General features: G+C 40.9%; 1 protein-coding gene across 1 annotated transcript; it reads left to right on the top strand.

The window, feature by feature from the left end:
• Window positions 1-1,536: 1,536 nt before the first annotated feature.
• grm5a (glutamate receptor, metabotropic 5a) lies at window positions 1,537-19,919 on the top strand. The gene is made up of 17 exons (XM_078265852.1): window positions 1,537-1,764; window positions 1,851-1,984; window positions 3,157-3,418; window positions 3,948-4,062; window positions 5,821-6,070; window positions 11,667-11,902; window positions 12,023-12,144; window positions 12,231-12,355; window positions 12,457-12,625; window positions 14,165-14,291; window positions 15,221-15,338; window positions 15,915-16,101; window positions 16,861-17,019; window positions 17,169-17,294; window positions 17,494-17,676; window positions 17,785-17,951; window positions 19,034-19,919. Exons 1-17 carry the CDS (start codon window positions 1,537-1,539, stop codon window positions 19,917-19,919), a joined length of 3,594 nt encoding a protein of 1,197 aa, XP_078121978.1.
• The last annotated feature ends 576 nt before the right edge of the window (window positions 19,920-20,495 follow it).

Raw genomic sequence — 20,495 nt, 5'->3', positions numbered from 1 at the left:
AGGAAGGTCAGCCACAAAAACAAACCCTTTCATACCAAACAAAAACATGTGATTATATGGCCACTGTCAGATCAGGAGAGATTTAATTTAAAGGGTGCAAAGATAACCCCATGGTGACGTCATGAACGTTTTAGGGGGTAGATATATCATGAATAGACACTGGTGGTGGTGCATAGATGAAGGGAACTGCCTAAATCTAAATGGATGTGATGTTGAGTGGGGCTTTTAGTGATGGGAGGAACCCTGGGCAGCAGCAGCTAGGACAACGGTTTAAAAGTTTGATAGCAATGCTGTGATAGGCTTGTTAAAATCTGGTTGATTTAACTGAAATAGTGAACGCCCATAGTCTCAGAGACAGAAAGAGAGACATAGAGGATGAACGAAAAGCATAAAAAGCCTCCCTAAAGCTTAATTTAAAAGTAAAAGAAGAGGGACTCTGGATGTTAAATGTAACATTCCAATGAATGGAAACCCCTCGTTTTGATGTCGAATTAATGAATAATCGGTCATTTCGAGTCGGTTACCACAGTCACATTAAAAGGGTGAAAAAGACGACAGGCTGGGCTCGGCAGGACAGAAAGAGAAACCCGCATTATCAATTCACTGTTAGCCAATCGCAACAGATCATCGCGCTCCATAATAAACACCACACCACCGCTTTAACCACTAGCCTATCGTTAATGATGTTAATCGTTACCGTTCATCCCTTATTTGTTTTTCTTATATTTGTATACTTCTTTCTTTTTTCATGTCAACAATGCGTCTGTGTTCCTCGCCTCCCATAGCTTTCCACAGTGCTCATTTTAGTCACTGTTGATGCTCCATGCTCTGCACTGTTTTGGAGTAGGAGGAGGTGGAGAAGGAGTGGGGGCCGCCGTGTGCGTCAGTAAGTCAAACATGTTCCAATAACGGACTATAATATCTGCTGCTATTTGCAGTTTTCTGTAGCTAGGCGCCAGACTGAGCTTGAGCAGAAACCTGCACCGCTCTTCTGTGATGGAAACGATCTCAAAAGGAATGGCATCTGCAAGGCTGCTGGCAGGAAACAGGTAGGCTGAAGTTGTCTGTATAGTTTAGCTATGAGGTGCGCACAATAATGAAGTCATACTTAAGAGAGAATTGAGTTGTACATAGGTTGTTAATTCTTCTTTGGACCACCAGCCTAGATGGCTTTTTTTTAGGTTGCATGATGCCCTGCCAACATCCTTTCAGCACCATGGACAGCAACTTGATGTCATTTTAGTGAGAGAGTCAGAAGGGAACGTTTTAAATAAGCTGTGATTTGTGACTAAATAACCAAACCTACTTTTTTTTTGTCCCACATGGTCACTGTACTTAAAATACATGTGCTGACTCGACTGCGTAAGTCTTCTACTAAAACGTCTTAGGGTATTGTAAAAATGTGCTTACATACTGAGCTCCTTTATTTCCAATCCCTGTCATTTTCTTCAGGAATCTAACCCTTACCCCAGGCACTACAAACACCATGCCAAAGACATCACATTCATCAGAACGTCAGCTCTAAGAGGACAGAGGATGGCAGGAGGTGTAAGGAGGAACACAGAGATGGGAAATAGATTAGGGCTATATGTGAGGCTGTTGGCAGTGAGTGTGTTACTGGGAGCTGATCTGAACTGGCTGGGCCTGAAAGATCAGGTTGTGGTCAATGCCCAGAACACTGAAAGAAGGGTATTGACACATATCCCTGGTGACATCATCATAGGAGCTCTGTTCTCTGTCCACCACCAACCACCTGCAGACAAGGTACATGCTGTGTGTGTTTATGTGTGTTCTAATTTTTTTCCACGTTATAAACATTAGTAATCTCAGATGTGTTACACTTTGCTCAGGTCCATGAGCGAAAGTGTGGTGCGGTGCGTGAGCAGTATGGGATCCAAAGAGTGGAGGCCATGATGCACACTCTGGATCGAATCAACGCAGACCCCACTATCCTCCCCAATATCACCCTGGGCTGCGAGATCAGGTCAGAAACTATTCACAAAACTTTTGATGATGTTGTTGTTAGTGACCTTTACTATTGGATTATGAGTGGACCATGTGTACACACAATGTAGAATTTTGATATAAAAGAATGGCTGACCAGAGGTTTGGCATGAAACTGTTGTTCGGTTAACATGCCATATGTAAGGACTTCACATAAGCAGTGATCAAATCAGCTAGCAGACTCACGAACAGAGAGCAGAGATGTTAGGCATCGCCCTAACTGCTACTGGAAAATCATCAAAATGAAGCAACATTGTTTGGATTCTGCTTTTACAACACGTTATGTTAAGACCAATGCACTCAGGCAAGGTCTGTAATACTAATTGCAGTGTACTTTTATTACATTTTCATTCATTCACCGGAGGCACAGTGTTTTACTGGTCTCTAAAAGCTAAAAAAAACAAACTGTAATTGCTGACACTGTGTTTTTCTTTTGTTTAGCAAATCCAACGATAATAAAGTGAGCAAAGCAACATTGCACTAAAGTTAATGTTCCTTTTTTGGGTCTAATATTCTATCTTTGTCTAAGGACAAGGATTTTCATGTACCATACTGTAGTAAGTATTATCCTTGAAAGAGCAGGCTGGATAGATTGCCTTAAAAATCAAAGGTTCAGATTTGTTTTTAAAGTTTAAGCTACTAAAGTACTCAAATACCATATGTTGAAGAAGTTTGTTCGCCACAATCATTTATCCTTTCCATAAGGTCTGTGGTATGATCCTTTCTAAGCGCAACTACACTGTAAGAAATGAGGGACAAAATCCACAGCACAAGAATCATTTTAAAGCTTAGATGAAACCAATATGAGGCTGATGCTGCTGGTGTTGTTTCCCAGCAACAAACCTACAAATCAGGCAGTATCCCTCCGCCACAGCTCAGCAAAGAAACACTGTCCAGAAGAACAACAAAAGGCAAATTTCTAATAAAATACTTTGGAAGATACATTGGACTGACTCAGACTGCTGGAATCTCATATTAGCTTTGGCTAAACTTTGGAATGCAGATTTCTCACTGCTCTAAAAAAAATTAATCAATGATAGTCAAGCGATTTTCTTTTTATCAAAAGCACCAGACACAGACTATGTTCTTAAAAAGCGATCTTTGCATCCTGCTCGCCTAAACAACATTATAAACTCAGTCTTTCTACACCAGGGACTCATGCTGGCACTCTGCGGTGGCGCTGGAGCAGAGCATTGAGTTTATTCGGGACACACTAGTGTCCAATGAAGAGGAGGAGAGCCAGGGCAGGTGTACTGCAGAAGCAGGGAGCCTGCTGCTGCAGGCGAAGAAGCCCATTGTGGGCCTGATTGGACCAGGATCTAGTTCTGTGGCCATCCAGGTGCAAAATCTCCTTCAACTCTTCAACATCCCACAAATAGCTTACTCAGCCACTAGCATGGATCTCAGTGACAAGGTAAGACCAATTAACAAAAACAATGACATTAAAGTTTGGGTACACTTCAAACCTTCACATTGAATTACAAAGTAGCAAAAATATCTTCACCAAATGTTTTTTATTCTTTCTAAGCAGTTACTGGTTTTGGGTTTGAAGAGACTTTATGTCTGCTTCTTACTTAAGATGCATTGTATTCCAGTGTAGACTTTACAAAGTAACCTTATTTTCAACTATATTATCCTCTGACGATAATGCAGCCATGACAATAACAAAAGGAGACATTTCATTGTCATATTTCAAGGACGATTTTCATATAATAAAACTAGTGGAAAGCTGGGGATTGGAGGCCAGGTAGAATACATTTAAGAATTTAAAGTACTACAACATTTGTATGCCTGATTTGTATGCTATATCCTGCTAAGACATTAGTATTGTCCTTTGTTGTAAAAATCATCTGGAATTTAATAGGGTTTATTATGGATGCATGTGTAACTGGTAGACAGGCTGTCAAGTATACTGCCATGAACATTTAAATTCCTTCCAACAGAGCTTGTATAAATATTTCATGAGGGTGGTGCCATCAGATATGCAACAGGCCAAAGCCATGGTGGACATTGTCAAGAAATACAACTGGAGCTACGTGTCCGCAATACACACAGAGGGTAAGACTTCCTAAATTGTGTCATTCTGTTTCTCCTTTCATCTCTCTCTTTAATCATTATTTACACATGGATTAAGCAACATTTATGACACTTACATTGAGTTGCCAGAGTATCAGTTGCTTCTAGTCTTATACCAGGTGACACTCATAATATTCCCTCTTTTCTTTTTTTACATTGGGTCTGAAATGGAGAAACACATGCATCTGCATTATTGTGGGCAGTGCCAGACTCAGTTCTTAGTTTCAGAAGTTTTTCCCTTTTCCGTCTGAAGGGGCAGAGATGAAGCATCACACTTTTACTTAGTGACATTCTGACCTGGCATCAAAATACAGTAGAGGAAGCTCTGCCGAATCTCCTATATCATTTTGAGTGTGAATAGCATCCGTCAGCAAGCACACTGGAGTCTTTACACAGATACATATACAAACACAAACACACACATACCATACGTCAAGTCACTCTCCCGTAAAACCTCTGATTTTAGTTGTTACTGTTCAGTGAAGGCCATTATATGTATCCATGGCATGAATATGAAACTCATATGAAATTAGCTCAGATTATTTATTCTCTGTAATCAGGTTCATCATTAGCAAAGATTCCCAGGAAACATCTGCCATAGGCTTTGAACTCTCTGGGTATCATGTGCTCTGTCCACTTATTTCAGGGATGCTTTTAGCAGTTGCTCATTATCGGATATGAATTGTATCTTTTATTGTCCTATATATCTATATGTTAGCTTTTGATTCAGTGAAAATGAAAGGTAGGAGACTTAAATCAAATCACTCATAATTTTTGAAAGCAATTCATGTTTACTGTAGCCCCAGAGGTTATGCTTGTGGTTATCAAAAACTGTAATGTTCAGCTTACTTTACATTACATTTTGCCTATACTTGTGACAACAAATAAGTTCTTATTTACAATGTTAGCTGCACGGAAAGGGGGAAAAAAATATCAAAGAAGAAAATAAAATAATTATAATTCAAACAGAAATGGCAGCATCATTAGCTGCATTGACAGAGAGTTAAATCGAGGTGAAAATACAGTTTAAAAAAAAAAAGGAAAAATGTTCCCAGTGAAGGAGGCATGCCACATATGGGGGTAAAACCCACACGTAGTAATAAGAAGGATGCCTCAAACAGTGTCATGCCCATAGTGAGAGTACACTTGCTAAGCAACAGAAAGTAGGTGACCTCATTTCCAGCAAAAACAGGGAAATGTAACCCTTGACAGTTGCCATAATGCACTGGTGTATTTGATTGTGTACACCCTGTGTGTGCCTGTGTGCGTGAATCACAGGATCACGCAAAAGCATTGATGCCAGAGTAAAAGTGTGGGGAGCACAAAAAACTAAAATATTGCATAAATGTTTGCAGAGCAATGTGAAAGAAGTATACTGGAATAGCAGGTGATACATTTTAAATTATCATGCAAAAGAATCCTGGTTGTTTAAACATTTTGTTAATGTAATGTAAATGGACTGCATTTATGTAGCGCTTTTCTAGTCTTAGCGACTACTCAAAGCACTTTTACATGTATAGGAACCATTAACACACTGGTGGCCAAGGCTGCCATACAAGGTGCCACCTGCTCACACACCAATTCGGGGTTGAGCGTCTTGCCCAAGGAGATTGCAGAGCCAGGGATTAAACCACCGACCTCCCGATTGGTAGACGACCGCTCTACCACCTGAGCCACTGTGTGCGCAGTATTGTGTGTGTGTATATGAACACCGTTTGATTCATGTATTTCTCTCCTTAGGTAATTATGGTGAGAGTGGAATGGAAGCGTTTAAAGACATGGCAGCAAAGGAGGGGATCTGCATCGCCCACTCTGATAAGATATATAGCAATGCAGGCGAACAGAGCTTTGATAAGCTATTGCAGAAGCTACGAGCCCACCTGCCCAAAGCCAGGGTTGTGGCCTGCTTCTGCGAGGGCATGACAGTCCGAGGCATACTGATGGCTATGAGACGACAGGGCCTCGTGGGAGAGTTTCTGCTGGTTGGAAGGTGAGTGGTGGATTGTGGTATGTAGAATTCATGACTGCATTTCTTACCCATGAGCTTTTTGTTGTTGCTTGTGTTAGAGGCTAAAAGAATTGACTGAAATATTTGTGCTTCGGGTTTTTTAGTCTTCATTTCCAATCCAGACTGTCTTCAGATGTCCAGCATTGGGGCCATATTTGTCCTCTCATCATCATCATCCTTATTATCATCTTCATCGCATCCATCAACTTCATGGTGGTGTAGAAAAATCAAGGTATTTTTAATGACCTTTTTTGTATTTACATGACAGTGACACTGTGCCACAAATGTTTATGAGACGTTTATCTTCAAATTCTATGTACTTGATACTAATTTTTACATTTGGTCTGTCCGTTTTTTTTTTTAACCATTCCAAATAAGACTTATTCATGCAGATGTTTTATTTGAGCAGCATGGTGTTGTTTGTACGATTATCCTTCAGATAGAAATCAATATTAAATTGTATAATATTGTTATTGTCACAACAACAAAAAAGAGGTGTGGCTGGTAGCCATGTAAAGGCAGCATATCAAGGATTTGTTATTTAAAAGGCCACCTAAATAGACAAATGAATAGCCAAGGCTGTGATCATTTTCCAGCATTGTAATCCATCCTTAAAAATATACCATTGTGAGACAATGGCACATTAAAATAAAATAGATTTTCCTTTAGGGAAAATATTACTGCTTCAAATGTTGCTATGTACTGGCTTATTCAGGTTAATTCAGGCAGAGAAAATGTTAAAGGCTGGGCATGCGATGCAGGAGGGACAGTATGCAATTAGGGAAAGAAATAAGCGTAAAAGAGGGGGTTGATTTAGCAGGAGGTTTCACTCTCTCCGAGAATAACATGTTTTATTTTAAGGTTTAGCTCTCTGGCTCACTCTCGTCCCTCGTGTTCTATAAATGCCTTTCCTCATTAGGAGCCACATATGTAGGCTGTCACTCAAATCTGACAGTAGAAAACATAATATAACCTTGAACTACATATTACAAAACACCATGCTGTATAATCCATAGTAACACACTGGGCTTCCAGACAGTTGTCATCTGCTCATTATTATAGATTATAGTTAATTTGTTAAGACATTTTTCCTTGCTGTTCTGCTTTGAGGGTAATTGGATTTTTAGATGGCAAATTGGTGTCTCTTTTAATGTGATCATAATATGAGCATGCACTTTTATGTGTGTATCCTATTAATGGTTATGTCCTTCTTCAACGTCATGTTTCTGACCTCATTTTGTTGGCTCCATCACCTTTCATGCTCTTCTTGTTACCTAAACAAACCATCCTTTTCATGTCAGCCTGAATGATTTGTCACCAGGATGTTGTATGTATGCAGTGCATTTGTGCTTAGGTTCCATTTATAGAAAGAAAGGGACTGAAGGAAGGCGGTACACTCTTCATGTAGTTATACAGTACATTTAGTGCCACTGACTAGTTTGCAGTACAGTTTACATACAGTACGACAGTCCCGTCACACAAGTCCTCCAACCAACTACTTGGAGTTGCTAGTGCTAGTAAAGCAACAAGATCCCCCACTGGCTTCCCACCAGCAAATAATGCCATTTGTGCTCATTGGAGCACCTGATTAAGCCGGAAACACAGCAACCAAGGTTTGCCTAGGGTGAGTGTTTTTGCCTTTGCTTCGTTCAGACAACTGTTTCACTTTTTCTTTCATGTCTTGTTCAGTTTAATTTTAGAAATGGACACCTTTTTAGCCTGAAGTTTGTACCACTACAGAGTAAAGTGTCCACTTAGAAAAGATCTGGCTGGAGAGTTGACCAGCATTGTTTTAAATAAGAGCATGGTGTGTGTGTGTGTGTGTGTGTGTGTGTGTGTGTGTGTGTGTGTGTGTGTGTGTGTGTGTGTGTGTGTGTGTGTGTGTGTGTGTGTGTGTGTGCGTGTCTTCAAGCCTGTAGGTGGTGCAGCAACACGCTGCACACAGCATATTGCCCTCCCAGGTCAATGTGTGGGTTTCAGAGCTCTCGTTCAAGAGTGATTCAAACTATCCAGAGTCAAAGCCATCAATGCTTTTCATATCCATTCCTGTCTTTTTATGCCAGTATACCATTTCTGTGCTCGCTTCTCTAAGGATGTGTTATGAAATGATCTCCTACCTCACCCAGAGAACCAGGCATCATAAAAAAAAAAAAACACCCACGCTACTGTTGTATAACTCCAGCTCAGTTTGCAAAGTTTTTTTTTAAAATGACTTCCTTTGCTTTTTTTGTCAGTTAGAAAGAGAAGAGTGAATTTCTTTGTCAGTGAGGTGTGCGTGTTTACATGTATGCACATGTGTGGAGGTGTAATCAGCCTTTTGTCTTTGTTGACGTAGACAAGTGTCCAGAGGGAAAGATAATAATAGATGGAGTAGAAACCTTTTTAAGCAATTCACTGATGAGCTATCTTACCGAGGCCAAGCCCACAGTGTTTTTGAGTAAATAGTAGATCAGATGTGTCGACACGTTGCAGTCTGATGGTGTTTGTCTGGTGTTTTAATTCACTGAGCATCAGGTATCTTTTGTAATTATAGTCAGAAGGTGTTGCACCAAACTGCCATTCTGTAGAATGAAACAAATAACTAATCCCTTATGTAAAATGTCCAATTGACAAACCAATATATGCCCTGATATTGTCTGCATTAAAAAATACATTAACAGATTGGTTCATATGAAGAGCATGTTTCTGCAGTGCAGGCCTATAGAGATTGTTGCTCCTTAAGTTATTAAAGTCAAGCAAATCAGTATGCTTTTCATTACAAGTGTGTCTCAATAGACTTCACTGATAATGAGCCCATAGAGATCTTATTTATCAGCAGTCAGACACAAACTTTGCAAACAAAAATATGTGACCATGGTCTATACAAAACAAAACGGCATGTTGAAAAGAAACGTCTCTATCCCAGCTAGCCAAGTCCTTCCAGCACCATTAACATTTGATCATTGGAGGTTTATTTCAAGTTATCTTTACATGTGAACATAATTAAAAAATGTCACTTCAGAATATTTTAACTAGGAAATGTAAGCAAATACTTACATTTTTTTTTTAATCACCCAGTGGGTCTTGTGTTGGTACATCTGAGTCATCGTGAGAATTATTTTTATTTTACTGTAACTCTCTGCAGAGCAGCCATTAGGTTCATTTTGTGAGGCACCAACTGTCTCTTTCAATCTGTTCAACAGTGGTACAAAATGTAGTCATAAGCACCAACTACAGCTTTTTACACCAGGCCAGATTTAAAATGAACTGCTATCATGGACTTGGTGTTATTACTCTTTATAAAACCATGATAAACTACATACGGTAACCTGTTGTACCCTAATCCTGTATTTAGTAAAAAACCTGGTTTCTGAAATATTTTGCCTGAAAGTGTTATGTTGTTTAATAAGAGCTAGTGTAATGTTGGGTGATACTGGGAAACCAGTTTCATTGGGTGTAATTGTGAACCAGGTTCAAGGCTCACCTAAAAGATTATTAGGAAAACCCTACTAATACCGTATTTGACCCCGTTTTGCCTTCAGAACTGCCTCAATTCTTCGTGGCATTGATTCAATAAGGTGCTGGCAGTTTGCCCATATTGATAGGATAGCATCTTGCAGTTGATGGAGATTTGTGTGATGCACATCCTGGACACTAAGCTCCCATTCCACGAAATCCCAAAGATGTTCTATTGGGTTGAGATCTGGTGACTGTGGGGGCCATTTTAGTACAGTGAACTCATTGTCATGTTCAAGAAACCAATTTGACATGATTCAAGCTTTGTGACATGGTGCATTATCCTGCTGGAAGTAGCCATCACCAATGGGTGTCCACCTTTGTGCCAGCATCCATCAGACTGTTGAACAAACAATACCCCCCCTCATCGATTGATTCTGACCTCGACCTATTCTCCCTACCCACCCCTGTACTCCTACCCTCAGGCTTTTTAGCATTTATTTATTCTCTGGTATGATTAATATGGACTTTGTATTGTTGCATGTCATGTTTGAATGTGCCTGACCACAAACAAAGTTCCCTCACAGGAAAAATAAAGTTCTTTTGATTTGATTTGATTTGATTTGATGGGTACATGGTGGTCATAAAAGGATGGACATGGTCAGAAACAATGCTCAGGTAGGCTGTGGCATTTACACGATTCCCAATTGGTACTAAGGGGCCTAAAGTGTGCCAAGAAAACATTCCCCACACCATTACACCACCACCAGCCTGCACAGTGGTAACTAGGCATGAAGGATCCATGTTCTCATTCTGTTTATGCCAAATTCTGACTCTACCATCTGAATGTCTTAACAGAAACCGAGACTCATTAGACCAGGCAACATTTTTACAGTCTTCAACTGTCCAATTTTGGTGAGCTTGTGCAAATTGTAGCCTCATTTTCCTATTTTTAGAGGAGATGAGTGGTACCCGGTGGGGTCTTCTGCTGGTGTAGCCCATCCGCCTCAAGGTTGTTGAGCTTCACAAATGCTTTGCTGCATACCTCAGTTGTAACATGTGGTTATTTGAGTCAAAGTTGATCTTCTATCAGCTGGAATCAGTCGGCCCATTCTTCTCTGACCTCTAGCATCAACAAGGCATTTTCACCCACAGGACTGCCACATACTGGATGTTTTTCCTTTTTCAGACCATTCTTTGTAAACCCTAGAAATGGTTGTGCGTGAAAATCCCAATAACTGAGCAGATTGTGAAATACTCAAACCAGCCCGTCTGGCACCAACAATCACGCAATGCTAAAAGTTGCTTAGATCACCTATCGTTTCCATTCTGACATTCAGTTTGGAATTCAGGAGATTGTCTAGACCTGGACGATACCCCTAAATGCATTGAAGCAGCTGCCATGTGATTGGTTGATTAGATAATTGCATTAATGAAAAATCTTACAGGTGTTCCTAATAATCATTTAGGTGAGTGTAGATCCCCAGTACATAAGCACGGTGTTGGTAAGGGGGTGGAAGCTGTTCTTCAGCATCAACGCCATAATCCAAATGCCTCCGTCTTCTATGAGGACAGATGGTAATGTAATGGACAAAATAAGTCACAAGTCATAAGTCCTCCTGCCTTTCAATCATTTGTTTCTCGGACATTGCATTAGGTTTACTAGCTGTTCCTTACAGATAACAAACAGTGATGTGTTTTCCACAAGTCTTGCTGAGGTGACAGTGCTGTCTAAACAGTCACATCCTGGTGTGGGTTGCAATTGAGCAGCAGTTACCATAATGCTTAAATGGTACACAATGTGCTGTATATATAAATGAATGGTTTCTGTGTAAGAATTAGAAAAGTATTTTGTAGAAACGTGTAAATGTCCACGATAATTGTTCTATTATTCACATTATATGCCTGTACTATTTATCTCAGCATTTGAATTTAAAATGCTGATTTAATCAATAGCTTTAAAGAAAACAAAAATCTATAAATGAAAATAAAAAACAAAAAAGCAATAAAACAAAAAAGAAGAAAACATGTCAAAGTCGTACAGTATCAGGACCAATCCTCATTCAAACTAAATGTGCTGTACCTGTTTGTCTCTTTCTCTCTCTCTCTCTCTCTCTCTCTCTCTCTTCCTCCTCCTGTCCAGTGATGGCTGGGCAGACAGGTCCGACGTTACCGATGGCTACCAGAGGGAGGCAGCTGGTGGAATCACTATAAAGCTAAAGTCGGCGTACGTGACCTGGTTCGACGATTATTACCTGAACCTGAAGCCTGACGCCAACCTGAGAAACCCCTGGTTCCCCGAGTTTTGGCAGCATCGCTTCCAATGCAGGTTGAGGGGGCATCCGCAGGAAAGCAGCATGTACAACCGCACCTGCACCTGTTAGTTCAACATCATGCTTCACACACCTCCTAACTGTATTCACATCATAAAAGTTTCACCATCAGTTTAGATTATAGTGATTGGGTTTCTCCTTATGAGCAGGTCTCTGTTCTACACAGGGAGAGAGTCTCTTCGCCATCAGTATGCCCAAGACACCAAGATGGGCTTTGTCATAAATGCTATCTATTCTATGGCTTACGGACTGCACGCCATGCAGCAATCCCTCTGTCCAGGATATAAGGTACGATAATGAACAGTGTGCACATTTGTATGGTTTCACATTGGGCCTGACCGTATTGACAGTGTTTGCTCCTCCCCTGGTGCCAGGGTTTGTGTGAGAACATGCGGCCCATTGATGGCCGCAAGCTGCTGGATTTCCTGATGAGAACCAACTTTACTGGTGTGTCTGGGGAGACCATCTACTTTGACCAGAGTGGAGACTCACCTGGCAGGTAAGGATTATGGTGGGGAAGGAAGGAAGGAAATTATGAAGTAGAAAGAAATGGTAAATGTATGCATATGCTGTTTTATGCACACAGTATATGTGCCTTAGGTATGAAATCATGAACTTCAAGCGCACAGGCGAGGATGAGTATGCTTACATCTATGTGGGAAGCTGGGATCAGGGTGGCCTAAAGATGAACGATGAGGAAATCTGGAGTAACAACAGTGACATCATCCAGTCAGTCTGCTCTGAGCCCTGTCAGAAGGCACAGATCAAGGTATGCACCTATCCAACACAGTTTTACATTGTAGAGAAATATGTATTGTAAAATTGATAAGCTATGCTGAATTACTTAAAAACACATTTTTATCAAGTAAAAATACATGTGGTAACTGTACCTACTGCTTTATTTGCATGCATGCAGTAGAATATATATAAACATCTTCAGGCTATAAATGATTTATATTAAAAGTCTACATCATACCATTGGAATTCAGTTTTGCTAATAATGGCAGCTGTTTCTGTAATTATCTCCAAACAACAGACATGGTTTCATACATTAATGTTTGACTATAGACCAGGGAACATACAGTATCAACATTTTACTGGGAAAAAAAACTGTCAAGCACGACCCACACAGCAGCCATGACTTGGGCCCACAGGTTTACAATCTGCAAATGGTCCAATCAGATCCTTGAGTACCCCACAAGGGACACAGAAAAGCTCTTTGTTCAAGCTTTAATCATGTCCCATCTGGGCTTCTGTAACTCCCTGCAGCTCCTCCAAATCATGGAGAACACTGCAGTCTGCCTCCTCTTAATCATCCCAAACGTCTCTAACATTAAACCCTTCCTACACTCTCTGACACTGACTACCCGGAATGTGGCAGCTTGTAGGGAATTCAAAACTCCAGTCTCATGCATAACATTTCGAGTAGATCTACTTGTTCACACCTCCAGGCCTTACACCCGAGCCCACATTCTTAGCTTTGGCTCTACTAGCTGCTTGGCTCTCCTGTGCTGACCTTGACGACAGATAGGAATCATTCAGATTCAGATTCATTACTTTATTGTACATTAGATTAGCATAACATGTAAATGTGTCTTTGGCACTGGCACATAAGACAACACATACCATACACAACAATACACAACAATTATGCATCTTAAAATCTTGAAGTGACCAAATGGCAGTAATAAAAGTGGATTGTTCTTTCACTGGCATGTAGGTCCATCAAAACATCACAACATTGATTGATACATGGAAATAAATGATGGTGTTGGTTGCAGAATGTCCTAAAAACAGCCGTATTGCTTAGGAAGGGGATTTGGGGAAAGGGTTAAGGTAAAGTGTGTGTGCGTGTGTGTGTGTGTGTGTGTGTGTGTGTGTGTGTGTGTGTGTGTGTGTGTGTGTGTGTGTGAACCAAGTTCCACACAGAGATTTGAACCCAGAACACTTTCTGCAAGTAAAAGCATGAACCACTGACCCATCACGCCTCTACTCTCCTCTACTCTCCTCACACTGAAAAGATGATAAGACAAAGACAACATTTTTTAAATAACGAGCATAAATCTATTCCATACATCTTTCTTTCTTTTTTTGATCCCCTGACAAAGAAATTCTCATTTCCCTGCCCAGTCAGAGTGTAAGATTAGCTACAGGAAAGTGCCATTGGAGCTTTGAGACCTTTCCGCCCCTTTCATACTGTGTGTGTGTGTGTGTGTGTGTGTGTGTGTGTGTGTGTGTGTGTGTGTGTGTGTGTGTGTGTGTGTGTGTGTGTGTGTGTGTGTGTGTGTGTGTGTGTGTGTGTCTCCAGGTGATCCGTAAAGGAGAGGTGAGCTGCTGTTGGACTTGCACTCCCTGCAAGGAGAACGAGTTTGTGTTTGATGAGTACACTTGTCGAGCCTGCGACCTTGGCTTCTGGCCCACATATGACCTCACTGGTAAACACACTTTGTTTATGTGTTTACTTTTACTTTACTTTTTATATGTTTACTTTATGTATTACTTCAAATACAACATTTTCAAACAGGCCAGAGGAGCCTTGAATCTAGGTCACACACATGGTGCACGCAAAATCCCCTTAGATCTTATCTACTCTATATACACACACACACGCACACACACGCACACACACACACACACACACACACACACACACACACACACACACACACACACACACACACACACACACACACACATGGTGTGTCTCACTATCTTTGTGGGGACCGGTCATTGACATAATGCATTCCCATAACCTAATTCTAACCCTAATCCTAAAACCAAGTCTTAACCCTCAAACAGACCTTTAAAGTTGTGGGGTCCAGCATTTTGGCCCCACAAAGCTGTCCGGACCCCACAAGTATACTGTATTCCCGGTTTTTGGCCCCCACGGACGTAGTTAAACAAGAACACACACACACACACACACACACACACACACACACACACACACACACACACACACACAAACAGTTTAAAACTCCTTTCCTGCCCTTTTGTAAACGTTTAATGTCTCCCACACTATTTCTGTTCCTCTGTAATGTGAAAACAATCACATGAAGGAAGTTTTTTTTGTGTAATCTCCATAGGTGAACAGCAGTGTGTGTTATCTTGTCATCGATCCATCTCTTTCTGATCCCTCTTTTCTCCCTCACAGATCCCTTTAATGTCTCACGAAATTCACTGCAACGTAGATTGAAAATTTAACTTTTTCTAAACTGTTGTTCACACAGTTACTGTAATAGTAATTTATTTTGCTGCATCCACATCAAGCTATAAGTTGCTGTAACATGCAAAGACGTGGATACACATCCTCTCATTATCTCTTCTCTTTTCTCACTCCCCATGATCTCTCTGTATCCTGCAGGTTGTGAACCGATCCCGGTGCAGTATGTGCGTTGGGGGGATCCAGAGCCCATTGCTGCAGTGGTCTTCTCCTGCCTGGGCCTCATGGCTACACTTTTTGTTACTTCTGTCTTCATCAAGTAATTACAGTCTACGGTTTTACTAGTCGTGTACATACACAGTAAAAATAAATGGGTCAAAATGAATCCAACTTGGTCAATAGCAATAACATACCCTAATGCAGTAATGGATTAACTTTACCCCGAAAACTAGTTAGTAGTTTTAAGGTAAAACTTGAGCTTGTTGTGTCTGACACTGGGTCTAAATAATCCAACCATAATGTTGGGTCAAATCAACCTATTGGTACTAAATAAATTGCTATATTGACCCAAACTGGGTCCATTTTTAATAACGTGATTTTTAGAGTGTATATGTGTTGCTAAAAATGGTCATGTTGTTAATAACATCAATGAATAAATATATGATATCTCGTTAAGATTCAGACACTAAGTAAGGACAAAATGTTTTCTTGTGTGGTGCAGAATGTAAAATGAAAATATGAAAATATAGAAATATAGTTTTATCATTCAAATACAAAAATAGCATATATTCATTGAAACCAGTGTGTTGAATATATCAATGAGCCAAAAGCAATACCTTTACTGCACCAGCTGTAGTTTATCAATTTTGTGAGGTATAATTTGATCCATTTGTAGATTTTGGGACACTCCTGTGGTCAAGTCATCCAGCCGTGAGCTCTGCTACATCATCCTAGTTGGAATATGTCTTGGCTACCTGTGCACTTTCACCCTTATCGCCAAGCCCCACATAGTCTACTGCTACCTCCAGCGGCTGGGAATTGGCCTGTCCCCCGCCATGAGCTACTCTGCGCTGGTCACCAAGGTAATTTATTTTCAATATATAACAAATATACACACTTGAAGTAGTACAAGTTAGTGTTATGTTTCACTTCCTGCGAAACTTTGTGAGTTAAAGTTACAACATTCCACCATTAGCTTATTTTGATATCAGAATTTTCAGAAACTCCACAACACGGCATAACTATTTCATAAAACTTAAAAAAAGTTATCTGTATACGCTTCCATTAAAGGTCTGATTAAATGGCTTTGCGATTTGAAAATTCTCTGTTTTTTCCATTTTTTGACACGTGAAACAGGATGTTGGGGTTGAGATGCACTTGTATAGAAAATTCAGTCGTCAATAGAACAAAACTAACATTAGCTGTTGAAGATCACTAACTTCTTTCATCACACACGCGCAGAGGAGGCGGAGGACAAAAGGGGGAACATACAGTATGCATTCTACCATATATGTTGGAGCCTTTGGCAGAGAGAGCTGCCGATGATGTTGCAAACTAACACATTTGATCAGACACTACTACTATCATAGTCCAATGTTTTTCTTAGGTTTTTAGCATAAATAGAAGGGCATCTAAGGATAAGGGCTACCTCCAGAGATTGGATGATTGCCAATTGTAAGGGAGGTAAGGTAGAAGTTTGAGATCTGTGTCTGGGCTGAGGTTGTTATTTAAAATCTGAAAAAACTGAGAAGGGGATTATTGTTATAAACCAGTGCAAGCGGTATTATCCACAGTCAATGTAAGTGAAGCCTGCATCACCATTTGATCTATTTTTGATCCAGACCAACCGTATAGCACGGATCCTGGCAGGCAGCAAGAAGAAGATCTGCACCAAGAAACCGCGCTTTATGTCCGCCTGCGCACAATTGGTCATCGCCTTCCTACTCATACTGCTGCAGCTTGGGATTATTGTGGCACTTTTCATCATAGAGCCACCACAGGTATATGTCTCTCTCTCTCTCTCTCTCTCTCTCTCTCTCTCTCTCTCTCTCTCTCTCTCTGTCTGTGTGTGTGTGCGTGTGCTGAACAGTGTGGGGGATGATCATTAATTTATACATTTAGATTGACCTCTCACTTTCTCTCCTCTTAGGTGATCTATGACTACCCCAGTATTAGTGAAGTACATTTGATCTGCAATCTGACCACTCTGGGGGTGGTGGCGCCGCTGGGCTACAATGGCCTGCTTATCCTGAGCTGCACCTTCTACGCCTTCAAGGTACCTCAGCATAACAGTTGTTAAGTAGTTTAGTTAAGTTAAGTAGTTTATAACACCGCCCCATTGTACTTTCTCTATCAGGTTCATGGTTTTCTTTCTTTGCACTCAGGCCTATTCTTGTTTTCTTCCCTTTGTATCCTGTCCTTTCTACTTCAACTCACACTGCTTTCAAATTTCTATTCTTTCTTTTGTCCTACAGACTCGTAATGTTCCGGCTAATTTTAATGAGGCCAAGTATATTGCCTTCACCATGTACACCACCTGTATCATCTGGCTGGCCTTTGTTCCCATTTACTTTGGCTCCAACTACAAGATCATAACCATGTGCTTTAGTGTCAGCCTCAGTGCCACAGTGGCTCTCTGCTGCATGTTTGTCCCAAAGGTAAGAAATGGAAACACATATTCTCAGAGTTACAGTGAATATATCTTCTTTTTTTTAATGATTTTTGTATCCCAACACCTTTATGCTAATAGATATTTTCTTGGTCAGGTGTACATCATGCTTGCCAAGCCTGAGAAAAATGTCCGGAGTGCCTTCACAACATCCACAGTGGTGCGCATGCATGTAGGTGATGCCAAGAAAGCTGCCAAGACAGGCAAAACCTCGAGCAGCATGGCCAACTTGTTTCGACGCCGTGGCTCTGCGCAGGACATCAGGTATATGGGGGACCTAAGTGGGTATTAAGTTATGAATAAATGAACTCCTCAGTATCTAAAACAGGCACTTAATTACACTGGATGATTCATTAGATATTACATTTGTACTACAGTAACAACAATGTGGCCTCCTTTTTTTGCAGATTTTTGTCAGATCAGATTAATAATCACACTATAAAATACCAGCACAATTATGGTTTGCATCGCAGTCACTCAGCATTTTACTTCATATAAGGACTTTATTAGTAATGGTCTATGGTAAAAAGGGATAGTCCTGCAAGAAGGGGCTAAGAGCACAAAACTGCAGGTGGGTAGGGACATGGCAGACATGGTGGAGATACTACCTGCTTGGCTCAACATTAGGTAGTCTTGCATTGCCAGACCTATATAGGTGATCATTAGGTGATCGTTTCACGGAATTCTTTGAGACTAGGCTGTCTTCCACAGTGCTGTGGGAGGAAGGTCTGGCTACACAGAAAAAAATGCTATGGGTTGTGCACATTACTTTAAACAATCACAATAGTCTTTGGTGGCGCTAAGTTCCGGATGCAGCGCCGGATGGTGCCTCTGCAAAATGGTCCCCAAAAGAAACTTGTTTTGGTGAACCATTTGCACCCTGCAAAAGAAAAGAAAATATTAAATGAAGTCAACTGTTCACACAATACCATAACGTTAGCTATTTAAATTAGCTGGATAAATGATTAAACGTAATTTGCTCTTACCAGTGTTAGGCTACCTCATTTGGGTTAAGTACTCCCAGAGGACACCCACTGCCTTTAAGGATTTGTCTTTCTAGGGAAGATAAAAAGAAAATGGAGGGAGATGTAAAATTACACAGACAGGAAAAGATAGAATGGGGGATGGTAGAAATACTGACAAGAAGAAGTAGAAAATTAACCTCAGTGTAGCTGGGGAAGTTATCCTGGTATGATGGTAATTTACAGTATGTACATTTATACAAATAATGTCTTGCAGTACTCACATTTATATGCATGTATCTATATAGAATATTTGTAGTATTGCACAGTGGATCTGTCAATACATGTAAACAAATCTTATGTCTCTGTCTTTATGTTTTGCAGTTCCAATGGGAAATCGGTGACATGGGCACAGAATGAGCACAGCTACAGACCAAACATATGGAAGAGGATGTCATTCCATGTAAAAAAAAAGGAGGCAGTCGAGGTGAACCAGACAGCCATCATCAAGCCCTTCTCTAAAGGAGGAGATACACCTGTGGACACTGGTGTCAAAGAGCAGTATGAGGAGCAACAAGTGTCTCAGCCTTTCACCTGCTCCCCCTCTCAGTCACCAAGGGGTTTCCAGGGAGGAGAGGCTGGAGAGGACGGACAAGCTTTACCCACCTACATACCTGAGCACCCAGCTGGGGTTAGAAGAAGAGTTGGGGACAACGGCCAGGGTGTTGGTATGGTGGATGGTGCTGACATTAGCGTCATAGGTGTGGGTGACATCGGCATAGGGGTGATTGGCGGCCAACCTCAGGGCACCACAATCATGGACCAAATCAGCTGTGTGGTTAACCGTTTCACTGCCAACATTAGCGAGCTGAACACCATGATGCTGCCAGGGGGAGTCACCATCAGCTCCACGTCCACCACTGCTTTGCCTGCAGCTGCAGATGCCGCCCCTGGCCCACCTCAGTACCTCACATGCAGGAGCAGACAGGCCCCCTCCAATGCCACCACATACGCCGAGATCGCGGTTGTCTCCAATTTCTGCGAGAATCGACCAGCAGGTAAGATTTATGAGCACCTGGCCGGGACTTGCGTGAGTAGCAGGCGAGCCAAGGATATGGAGGAGCTGGTGGCTCTGACACCTCCCTCCCCGTTTAGAGACTCGTCTCTGAGCTCCAGCGGAAGCTCACCCACCTCGATGTCCCCGGCCTCTGAGGCTGAATATGACCAGCTGCTGCTGAGACACTACAGCCAGAGCTCCTCCTCTCTCTAAACCTGCTCTCCTTTCACTACACATTTTTGTCCTCGTTTATCCTTTATTTGGGGTATTTAAAAAAGACAAAGCTTTAAACTGGACCAGACTCTTGGATGCCTTTCTACATGGGGATATTCAGAATATGTAATCAGTTTTTAAAATATATTTTTATTTTCAGATTGGATTGAATGCACCCATATATACCTCCATTGAGAGGACTGAGAGAAAAGTGGCACGACTGCAAATATTAAATGCTGAAATTAAGCTGAGCATTGTCAGTGCTTCATCGTTTGTTTCCAAGTGAGTAAAACTTGACAAACATATGGGCATTTTAGACTGTCAAATGCTATACTGACTGACACAGGTTTCTAACTTTTCAAATTCCAAAGAAAATACTGATAAGCTGAGGAAAATGTATGTAAAAATTACATTTTGATTTCATTATAAAAATGGTTATCAATCATAAATAGGGGGAATTTACCAAATGTTTATATTTAGTGTTTCTTTGGATTAAGCCAAAATGGCTTATATACTGAACTTCAAAATGGCATTGGATTTTTTTGGGTAGGTGCAGGTTGTAAAGATAATTGTATT

Source organism: Sander vitreus, chromosome 13 (genome assembly GCF_031162955.1).
Source record: "Sander vitreus isolate 19-12246 chromosome 13, sanVit1, whole genome shotgun sequence".
NCBI classification, from domain to species: Eukaryota; Metazoa; Chordata; class Actinopteri; order Perciformes; family Percidae; genus Sander; species Sander vitreus.
Note: the sequence above shows the minus strand (reverse complement) of the source record. Positions and strands in the feature narration are given on the sequence as shown.

Excerpts from the sequence above, each read along its gene's own strand:
- grm5a (XM_078265852.1), top strand. The coding sequence starts at position 1,537 with ATGGCAGGAGGTGTAAGGAGGAACACAGAGATGGGAAATAGATTAGGG. Across the intron at positions 1,985-3,156 it reads ACCCTGGGCTGCGAGATCAG|GGACTCATGCTGGCACTCTG; the intron begins GTCAGAAACTAT and ends TTTCTACACCAG. Across the intron at positions 3,419-3,947 it reads GCATGGATCTCAGTGACAAG|AGCTTGTATAAATATTTCAT; the intron begins GTAAGACCAATT and ends TCCTTCCAACAG.